Below are 9,934 nucleotides of genomic sequence, written 5' to 3' on the forward strand. Positions count from 1 at the left end.
CCCCCCCCCCCGCTCTTATTATGAAGAATTCCTGAGACAATTTTTGAACCACCGATGTACGTCACGTATATGAAAAGCCTGTTTATCTGAGCCTAGAATTATGCAGTGTTTTACATGTAAACACAGAATAGATTTTGCACATTTGGAAAAAAGACTCAGTTTGCTAGGAATGCACCTCTGTGTAAATTAAAACTCTGCTTTGTTCATCACTTTACCAAGAACTTGTTCACTATTTTGGAACATCGGGTCACTAATGGCAGCAGTGCCTGTGGTACATGTGTCATCAGGAAAGCACCGATATCAGTTGGCATTGCAGCTGTCACATCAACGTTGATTCCACATATGGGGGTGGGCCCTGGACTACTTTACTGTCTTCTGGTTTAGTTGGGCCCAAGCTTTCACACACTGAAAGGATAAATTACTTTTATTTCTCCTTTATATTACAGTGAGGACATTATTCGGAGTTGTGGTCACTGTTGTCGTACATGATGTAGGGATGTTTCCTTTTGAGGTAGTCCACGGGGCTGGACCCTAATAGGGTTGAGAACTGCAGTGTAATCGTGATGGTTCCAAATGGCAGTGGTGAGGAGGGAATACAGTCTGTAAAATCTCCCCAGCCTATTTTAGAGGCTTCCTCCCCACCACTCCTATCCCGGGACAGGGGCTCTAGATGGAGATTCTTGGGGGGAGGGGTCCAGAACTTGGCTCCCCGGTTAATGGGTGACGGAATTTGTGCAAGAGCTGGGCAAAGGTGAAAGGGCCGTGTCCTGCCCCAAATCCCTCATCCCTTCGCTCTGCTTCATTGACACTCCCGCCCCTTGCTTGCTCCAGGCAGCTAACTTCACACAAACTCTGACCTCTTACTCTCCCTCCTTAACTCCAGGGCAGGCAAGACAAGACGAAAGGCAGGGCAGCATGAGCCGATCACCCCGCAACGCCATACATCTCCGATCCGTGGGCTCCCAGGGTACCATGGCTTCCCTGCCGCAGCCGTCTGCTGTCCGGAATCCCTCCTCTCACTCTTGGGCCTCTGTGTGTGGGTCTCCTCCCTGGGACCTCAGCTGTCTTCTGGCTCTGCAGGTAGGAGCAGAGGTGCAGGAGCTGGTGCTGGCTGAAGGGGGTGTTTGGAGGGAGGAGGTGTGGCATGAGAAACCCTCTGGAAGTAGGTATTTCTGCCTATTTCTGAAGACTGTTCCTCTGCCTGCAGCATATCTTGGTCCTGGCTTCTCTGCTCTGCACCTCCCACCTGCTCCTGCTTCAATGTCTCCCTGCAGGAGGACTCTCTTCCTCCCCTGCCCAGCTCCTGGCCTCCAGCCTCTTTTCATGTGGCGTGTCTACAGCCCTGCAAACTTGGATGGGCAGCAGGTGAGGGGAACTCCCTGGAGAGAAGGGGACAGGGTCCCAGCGCGTAGGAGAGGCTCGGGGAGGCTTTCAGCTGCCCCATGTTTCCAGACCTGCCTGGGCTGCTGTTCCTACAGGCTGCCTCTTATCCAGGCTCCATCCTTAGAGTTTCTTATCCCTGGTCTGGTGCTGACCAGTCAGAAGCTACCTCTGACCACCTGGACACCTGGAAACTGTAAGCACAGAGCAAGGGCACAGGGTGAGGGTGAGGTTGGGTGCTCACCTGAGCACACAGTTGTAAGTGGGTGCAGGATTGAGATGGGGCAATGATGGGAGGGTTAGGCACCATGGGGTGCTGGAGCTGTGTCAGGCACCAGCCAGAACTGTAGAGCAATGGGTCCCCAACCTGTTTATCTCTCTCCTCTCCACGTCCCCAACTTCTCCCAGCCTCCCTTGTGCTGCGCCTGTGTGGGGGACCTGGCTGCCACGGCCTGGAGCTCTGGAACACTTCTCTCCGAGAAGTGAGTACGTGGGGATGTGGAGGAGGAAAGCTAAGAGTGGTGCCCGACTGAGGAGGCTCTTGTTTCCACTTTTCAGGGACTGAGAGGCTCTAGGGCAAAGAGTTGAGTGGGGGGAACCTCTCCTGGAATTTTTTTTTTTTCCACACCACGTGGCTTGCGGGATCTCAGTTCCCCGACCAGGGATTGAACCTGGGCCATGGCAGTGAAAGCCTGGAATCCTAACCACTAGGCCACCAGAGAACTCCCTGGAATTAGTTAAGATGTCCAGGCTGAGGTCATCTCAATTGAGCAGAATGTTTTCTCTTTGTCCACTTCTCCACTCCGCCAGGTGTCTGGGGCCGTGGTGGTCTCCGGGCTGCTGCAGGTCATGCTGGGGCTGTTCGGGGGTCCTGGCCACTTGTTCCCCCACTGTGGGCCCCTGGTGCTGGCCCCCAGCCTAGTTGTGGCAGGGCTCTCGGCCCACAGGGAGGTAGCCCTGTTCTGCTCTGCTCACTGGGGCCTGGCATCGCTGTACGTAAGTCCTGAGAGGCGTGGTGCCCGGTGGGGTGTGTGGGAGCGGGGGAGGGCAGAGGTGCTGGCTCCACCAGGTTTAGCTGCCATCTCGAAAGGGACAACACTTTGTGGATCTGGAATCCAGGACTTTTGCTGGATTCATTTGTTCACCCTGACTTTCACCTTGTCTCCCACTGACCCCCAAGGTGCCCTCCTTCCCCCTCCATGGGGGGATTTCTTCTCCGGGACCCCCTTTTATGGTATTCTGCCACTCCCACCTCCACGGCCCCGCCTCAGGATGCCTGCTTCCTCTTGCTCGTAAAGCTCCTTCCCTCTCCTAGGCTTATCCTGCTCATGGTGGTCTGTTCTCAGCACCTGGGCGCCTGCCTGTTACCGCCTCGCCCCTGGAGGCGAGCTTCCACCTCTTCAACCCACACTCACATCCCTGTCTTCAGGCTCCTCTCGGTATGTGGAGGTCTGGGCAGGGGCAGTTGAAGTTAGAAGGGCTGGCACGGAATGCTTGCTAGGCCCCCTACCTTTTGGTTTCTGTCTACCCCTCCAAGGCTAGCTTGAAAAGTTCTGGGGGAGGGGTTCTTTTCCGTCTCAGTCTTGTCCCTCAGGTGCTGATCCCAGTAGTTTGTGTGTGGATCATCTCTGCCCTTCTGGGTCTCAGTATCACCCCCTGGGAGCTGTCCGCCGAGGCACCGTGGTTTTGGCTGCCTCACCCAGGTAGGTTTTCTCCTCCTCCATCTTCTTACTCAAATAAAGGTGTGTCTTTCTTTGGACTCTGAGTTAATGAAATTAGCTGTACGGATTCTCAAAACACAAGGGAGAGAAATTGCCAGTCTGAGGGGCAATGCCAGCCGCTCACCACAGGTGTCTTTGTTACTGTTTAGAGACATTTGTAAGCCCCACCACTGAGTGTTGATACTCCTTAACCAATTTACACATTTATGTTACTTACTCCCACAGACATTTGAGTTGGTGACCTGTGCACAAATATTGCTTTTGAGGAGGCATTGTGTATGAAATTTGCTCTCTCATCAATTTAATAATGGTCTGTTGAGTGCTTATTATGTGCTAGGCACGTGCTAGGGGACATGGTGATAAAAATGACAGACCAAGTACCTGCACTCATGAGGCCTATAATCTGTTGGGGAATACAGATACTAATTAAATAGTCACCAAAGTAAATGTAAAATTGCATGCGCTAAATTAAAAAGGGCGGGTACCTTGTGTGATGAAAGTTCATAATGGGGAATCTGACTTTATTGGAGAGTTCAGGAAAGGCACTCTTTTTTTATGTTTTTATTTTTATTTATTTAATTTTTTAATTTTTTGGCTGCACTGTGTGGCTTGTGGGATCTTAGTTCCCCGACCAGGGATTGAACGTGGGCCCTCGCAGTGAGAGCATGGAACCCTAACCACTGGACCACCAGAGAATTCCCAGGAAAGGCATACTTGAGGAAGTGATCACTGAGCTGAGATGTGAGAGATGAGTAGGAGCTTATTGGGTAAAGGCAAGAGTGAAGAGCATTCTAGGTGGAGAGAACAGCATATGCAAAGGCCCTCTAGTGGCCAGCAACACAACAAGTACAAGGGCCTGAAACGAGGCCAGTGTATCTGGAGTGAAAGAAGTGAGGCAGAGTGTGGTGGGAGATGAGGCTAGAGAGAGAGGTAAGGGTCAGACCAAAGAGGACCTTGTAGACCACAGTAAAGGGATGGGTCTTTACCCTGAGTCTGATGGTTTTGTCCCAAGACATTATCTTCAGAGACAATGGGGCCTTTAGGGTTCTTGTATCATAGGCTGTCAGAGGCAGGGGGATGTTTCAGACGTGAGTCTGGCCCCAAAGCAGCTCTTTCTCCCTCCCCAGCTGAGTGGGACTGGCCCTTGCTGACACCCAGGGCTCTGGCTGCAGGCATCTCTATGGCCTTGGCAGCTTCCACCAGTTCCCTGGGCTGCTACGCCCTGTGTGGCCAGCTGCTGCATTTGCCTTCTCCACCTCCGCATGCCTGTAGCCGAGGGCTGAGCCTGGAGGGTCTGGGCAGTGTGCTGGCCGGGCTGTTGGGGAGCCCCATGGGCACTGCATCCAGCTTCCCCAACGTGGGCACAGTGAGCCTTCTCCAGGTATGTGGACGGGGGTGGGGGGAGAGGAGCCGGAGGTGCAGGAGAGGGAAGGGGACTGATTGCCAGCTGTGCCCAGCCCTCTGCCAGGCACTTCACAGCAGTGATCTCATTTAGAGAGGTACCTAGAAGTGGTAAGGGCTAGGAGTGTGAGGAAGACACTCAATCACTACTGAACTCCTTCTGTGCCTCAGGCACTGTACCAGGGCTGAGGTTCTAGAGAGAAGCAAGTCAGATGAAGTCCCTGCTCTCTTGGGGACTTCAAGAGAGAGAGAGGTGGACAATTTAAGAAAAAAAAAAGAGATAATTTCCAAGAGTGATAAGTGCTATTTAGAAAACAAAGTGGGGGTGGGACAGTGGTTGAGTAAGGAAAGCCCCTTTAGGTAGAGTGCTGGGGGATGCTTCCTGTGAGAGTGACATTTGAGTTGGGATCCAAATGATGAGAAGGTGTCGGCCAGGTGAAAACCTTGAACGGTCGAGGAGGTGGCTGTGTTTTCTAGGCTGGATCTCGGCGAGTGGCCCACTTGGTGGGGCTGCTCTGCGTGGTGCTTGGGCTCTCCCCGAGGCTGGTCCAGCTCTTCACCACCATCCCGCTGCCTGTGCTTGGTGAGTGGATGTATCAGCAGGACTGGTATTGAACCAGTACCCCCCAGCAGGGCTCAAATGGTTGCTGGTGGTCAGCACCCTTTCTTTCTGAATAGCCTCCCTAATATATGGATGTATGTGCCAGCTGTCCTATTTTCTCAGCCATATCTTGGCCTCTTGACTGGCCTTCTCTGCTCCTGGGCCTCTTGGTGGTCTCTGCCCATTACAACCTGCCCTGGCCTGCAATACTCTCTGCTGTGCCAGCCCTCTCCCAACATCTTCAATTACTTCCGTATGAGACAGGTGGGGTGCTGGGGGTGACCCAGGCCGTGGTTCTGTCTACTGGATTCTCCAGCTTCCACTTGGCTGACATTGACTCCGGGCGGAATGTCTTCATTGTTGGCTTCTCCATCTTCATGGCCCTGTTGCTGCCAAGATGGTTTCGGGAAGCTCCAGTCCTACTGAGCACAGGTGGGAAGAGGGGGGATGGAAAGAGAAGTTGCTTTGCAGTGGGAAAGCAAGGGCTCAAGGCTTGAGTTTCTCTGGACTCCAGGCCCCCGCACCCAGAGAAGGGCTTTGGTATAGTCCATCCATTTGTTTAGCAAATATTTATTGAATACTGTGCTAGCCCCTTGGGATACAAAGGTGACTGTAGATGTGACAGTCTAGAAAAAGAGATGAGATGTGTAGAAACATAACTAGAAAGGTTCAGATAAAGAGCTATGGTGCTCGGCGGTGAGAGAGATGGCTTCTGTTGGAGATGATCTGGGTAACTTTTATGCAGAAAGTAACATTGAGCTGGTCTTGAAGGACGGTAAGATTTAAAAACATATTTGGTGAGAAGGTCATTCCTGGTGGAGGAACCACCATAAAAAAAGACATAGAAGTAGGAAGTCATAGGGTATGTCCTGGGAGTGGCAAGTAACTTAGTTAGCTCAGCTTAGCAAATAGCAGTGGTTCTTAACTGAGGATGGTTTTGTCCCACAGAGAACATCTGGCAATGTCTGGAGACATTTTTGTTGTTATAAGCAGGGGAGAGGTGATTGTTAGTGGCACTTAGTGGGTAGAAGGCTGCTACTAAACATTCTGCAATGTACAGAACAGCCCCCTCAAACAGAAAAGTATCTAGTCCAAAATGTTAGTAATACTGAGGTTGAGGAACCCAGGCTAGAGCACAGAAGGTAAGAAATGGGAAATAGGGTTGGGGCTTTTAATACCAAACTTTCAGGAGACAGGGAGCCTGGAACTATCGAAGCATATCTGGAGGGCATGTGTATGCTCAGAAGATAGGGTGTTGAGCAGGGACCCTGTGGGAAGGGCCTGGGTGTGGGAAATAGAGAGCAGAGGGACAAAGGATGGGGGGCATGGAACAATTCAGAAAGATCTGTCCTTGGTCCAAGACTTAGGCTTTGGTTGGAAGTATTAGGCTCCTTGGCTTTGCATAGGATCAGAGTTTCCCCTCCTGCCTGGCCCCAACCCCCTGTAGGCTGGAGCCCCTTGGATGTGTTACTACGCTCACTGCTCACAGAGCCCATCTTCCTGGCCGGACTTTTGGGCTTCCTCCTAGAGAACACCATTCCTGGTAAGTTGAGGCCAGGCCCCAGCAGACTGGGGAATGGCCAGGAAGTCATCACTTCCTGGGTTGGTCAATGGCCTGAACACCCTCTCTCTCTCTTTCTTTTTTTGAATTAAAAAAATATATTTTTAAAAATTTATTTTAATTTTGGCTCTGTCGGGTCTTCGTTGCTGTACGCAGGCTTTCTCTAGTTGCGGCAAGTGCGGGCTTCTTATTGTGGTGGCTTCTCTTGTTGTGGAGCACGGGCTCTAGGCGTGCGGGCTTCAGTAGTTGTGGCTCGTGGGCTCTAGAGCACAGACTCAGTAGTTGCAGCACACAAGCTTAGTTGCTCCACGGTATGTGGGATCTTCCTGGACCAGAGCTTGAACCCGTTTCCCCTGCATTGGCAGGCGGATTCTTAACCACTGTGCCACCAGGGAAGCCCTGACCACCCTCTCTTTTACAGGCACACAGCTTGAGCGAGGCCTAGGTCAAGGGCTGCCATCTTCTTTCACTGCCCAAGAGGTTCGGATGCCTCAGAAGTCCAGGGAGAAGCCTGCTCAAGAGTATGAGCTTCCTTTCTTCATCCAAAACCTGTGTCCCTGCATTCCCCAGCCCCTCCGTTGCCTCTGCCCACTGCCCGAAGACTCTGGGCATGAAGAAGGAGTGCCCTCTGAGCCAGGAGAGACAGCCGACTTGCTGCCTAGCTTTGGGGAGCAGTGCCCTGGGTCTAGCAGAGAAGAACTTAGGTCCCAATAATTACCAGGACTCCAGCTTCCACCTTGATTACTTTAGCCCTATCTCTCAGCTTGCTGGAGAGCCAGATCCCAGGCTCTACTTTCTCCCAGGGAGAGGATGTGTGTGTGTGTGTGTGTTTCACACGGGCCCACGTAAAGGTCTCATTTCCCCAAAGGTGTGTTTGCCTTTCCTTCTCTTAATTAGGCCCAACTGTTCCAGAGCAGGGCCGTGGTTTATGGGCCATGACTGAATGATATTTTGCCTGTGAACTATCTGTACTCGAACCCCAGCATTCACTAACTGATATTTATTATGCCTCCTATGTGCAAGGTCCTGGAAATACAGATATGGATAAGGCAGGGTCTCTGCCCTCTCAAACACTTATGGTTTAAAAAGACATGTAATTACCAACTAAAATCCAAAGCAGAAAGCAGTCTGCAATAAAGATCGAAACAATGCTATGGGAGCAAAGCGGAAGAAGTAATGAATTCTGGTTGGGGATAGTGGGAAAAGCTTTACATAGAAACAGCACTGAGGCTGGGCTTAACAAGAGGATTTTTCGTTGTGGAACAGGGATGGGGAGAATTTTTTAGGCTCAAGTATTCAGCTCGAGCAAAACAGTAAGTTGTACAAGGTGCAAGATGAGTTGAAGGATTTCAAGCTTCTCTGTGGTGATGGAGCATAAATTGGGGGTGCATGGAGGGAGAAATGAGACAGGAGAGGTAAAGGATGAGGTCAGACCATGGGATTCATGCCTGGGAGACTCATCTCTTAAACAACTCGAGTGCTGGTGGAGACCCAAAAGAGATATCTAGTGAAGTTCAATCCCCTCGTTTTATTTAAAAAGAAAACAACAACAAAAAAGGTTGGACGCGTAGGGAAGGGAAATGACTTTGGGTTTATCAACAAATCCAAATCCGGGGTCCCCTCTCCTGCACTTCGTCCGGCATTCTTTCTACTCTGCCAGCGCGACACTGAGGGGCGGCACTACCCCTCCACCTCTCTACCAGGGAGCCCTCCAGCCTCTCTTCTCGCTTTCCCGGCCACGGCGTCCCTCCACCTCCGACGGATCCAGTTTATCAGCTCCGTGGGCCCAGATGTCCCGCCCACATCAGGCTTGGGCTCCGCCCCAGTGTCCCAAGACCCCGCCTCCCCGTGGTAGGGGGGAAATGCCCCTACTCTAGGCCTTTCGGTTTGCGCGGGTGGGCCAGCTTGCCGCGGGGAGAGTGAGAGCTCTCGAGGCCGCTCACGGTAGGTGGGGTCGAGCTCTAATCGGGGCCAGGGCCGCGGCCGGGCGGCGAGAGATTGCTCGGACTCTGCGGGCTGGCCCTGGCAACGCGCTTCCTCCAAGAATTTTCCTCCCAGGAGGGACCAGCGCGCGGCCCGGGTTCTGGGACAGGCCTCCGAGGGTGGGCATGGGCGGGGCCAGGGGGCCGCGCGTGCGCAGCTTGCCTCTCGGCCGCGAGGCGGGGTTTGTGCGGATACTCCTATGCGGGCCGCTCGGCGCCACCAAGTAGCCGGTTTTCGGCTTTGTTGCCCTTTGAGGGGTCCCGAGCCGCGCCTCATGCAGCCGGTGCTGTAAAAATAGAAACGTGGACGGTGAAGGCCTTTCTATTGAGATCAAATGGAAACTGGACGCCAAGCGGGTCTCCTGGGGTAGAGCTGTGGTAAAGGGACCGAGGGGCGGGGCGGGGCGTGGCCCAGCCCGGACGGTCGTCGGGGTTTTGCTGCCCTCTGCAGGATGGCGGAGGAACTGCGCCGAGGGAGGGGCTCACGGCCAAGGTGCGGGACTGGGTGCCGACCCGCTTTAGGCCACCCCACTCCTCTGTTGGCCCTCGGCGCTTCCCCATCCTCATTCAAAATTATAAATGGGTGACTCTGGTTAACGTGAGGGTTAAAGGCATCCTTGAAGGAAACATGAGAAAGGTGAGATATAGAGGCCTCAAAGCAGGACACGCGTGGTGGGAGCAGCAAACCCAGTCTGATGCTGAATTTCTCAGACCTTTTTAGGGGGCTTGTTGATCCCAGATCCCACATTTTAAACTCCTCTCCCGCCCGCAAAACAAAACATACTGTGTGAGGGTCCTGAGCTTCCAGGCTTTCCGAAGTGACAGGCTCGGATAGTCAACCCAATTTTGGTGACTCTTAGAGCGCACGCTGGGGAGTGCCTGTAAGGGAGAGAAGGGCTTGGCGACTTGCTGTTTGTGACCGACTTGCTGTTTCTGACCTTGAGCAATGTGGAACTCTGGTCCCGTGAGGACTAGCTTAATCATTCCAAGATCTTCTCTTCCCAGTAGGAACAGCGGGTGGGAATGTGACTGAAATACCATCATCTGAACACAAGGTTTTGAGGCTGCTGCAGATAAAAATCACAATATATATAGTTCTATTTCACCTGTCTAGTGACTGTACAAATTATGTTACAAGGCCACGCTTCAAAAACTAGGTTATGGTTGGAAGAATAATGGCTTAGATTGAGATGAAAATGACTGGAAGAACAGCACCGTGTTAACCACGTTAATGAAATCCAAGGATTTTCATTGTTTTCTTTGTATTCTAAGATCTGCGCCGCCCCCC

At 52.4% G+C, this 9,934-nt stretch overlaps 2 protein-coding genes across 4 annotated transcripts in view; both read left to right on the plus strand.

The window, feature by feature from the left end:
- Positions 1–915: 915 nt before the first annotated feature.
- On the plus strand, positions 916–7,765 carry SLC23A3 (solute carrier family 23 member 3). 3 transcript variants are annotated; one of them, XM_007445831.1, is made up of 12 exons: positions 916–1,080; positions 1,208–1,365; positions 1,479–1,600; positions 1,789–1,862; positions 2,191–2,372; positions 2,696–2,819; positions 2,975–3,083; positions 4,229–4,482; positions 4,980–5,085; positions 5,368–5,535; positions 6,551–6,646; positions 7,086–7,765. In XM_007445831.1, exons 1-12 carry the CDS (start codon positions 916–918, stop codon positions 7,376–7,378), a joined length of 1,851 nt encoding a protein of 616 aa, XP_007445893.1. In that variant the 3' UTR covers positions 7,379–7,765. The 3 variants fall into 3 exon arrangements, with proteins under 3 accessions (XP_007445893.1, XP_007445894.1, XP_007445895.1); XM_007445832.1 differs by having other exon boundaries at positions 1,479–1,576; positions 7,086–7,378; XM_007445833.1 differs by lacking the exon at positions 4,229–4,482 and having other exon boundaries at positions 1,479–1,576; positions 2,727–2,819; positions 3,044–3,083; positions 7,086–7,378.
- A 799-nt stretch (positions 7,766–8,564) lies between these two features.
- Positions 8,565–9,934, plus strand: part of NHEJ1 (non-homologous end joining factor 1) — a 77,587-nt gene continuing 76,217 nt past the window's right edge. The window contains exon 1 of the mRNA XM_007445834.1: positions 8,565–8,608. The gene's annotated coding sequence lies outside the window, so the exon portion shown is untranslated. The remainder of the gene's footprint in view (positions 8,609–9,934) is intronic.

This window comes from Lipotes vexillifer, unplaced genomic scaffold, assembly GCF_000442215.2.
Source record: "Lipotes vexillifer unplaced genomic scaffold, Lipotes_vexillifer_v1.1 scaffold965, whole genome shotgun sequence".
NCBI lineage: Eukaryota > Metazoa > Chordata > Mammalia > Artiodactyla > Lipotidae > Lipotes > Lipotes vexillifer.

Excerpts from the sequence above, each read along its gene's own strand:
- SLC23A3 (XM_007445831.1), top strand. The coding sequence starts at position 916 with ATGAGCCGATCACCCCGCAACGCCATACATCTCCGATCCGTGGGCTCC. Across the intron at positions 5,086-5,367 it reads CATCCCGCTGCCTGTGCTTG|GTGGGGTGCTGGGGGTGACC; the intron begins GTGAGTGGATGT and ends CGTATGAGACAG. Across the intron at positions 5,536-6,550 it reads TCCAGTCCTACTGAGCACAG|GCTGGAGCCCCTTGGATGTG; the intron begins GTGGGAAGAGGG and ends AACCCCCTGTAG.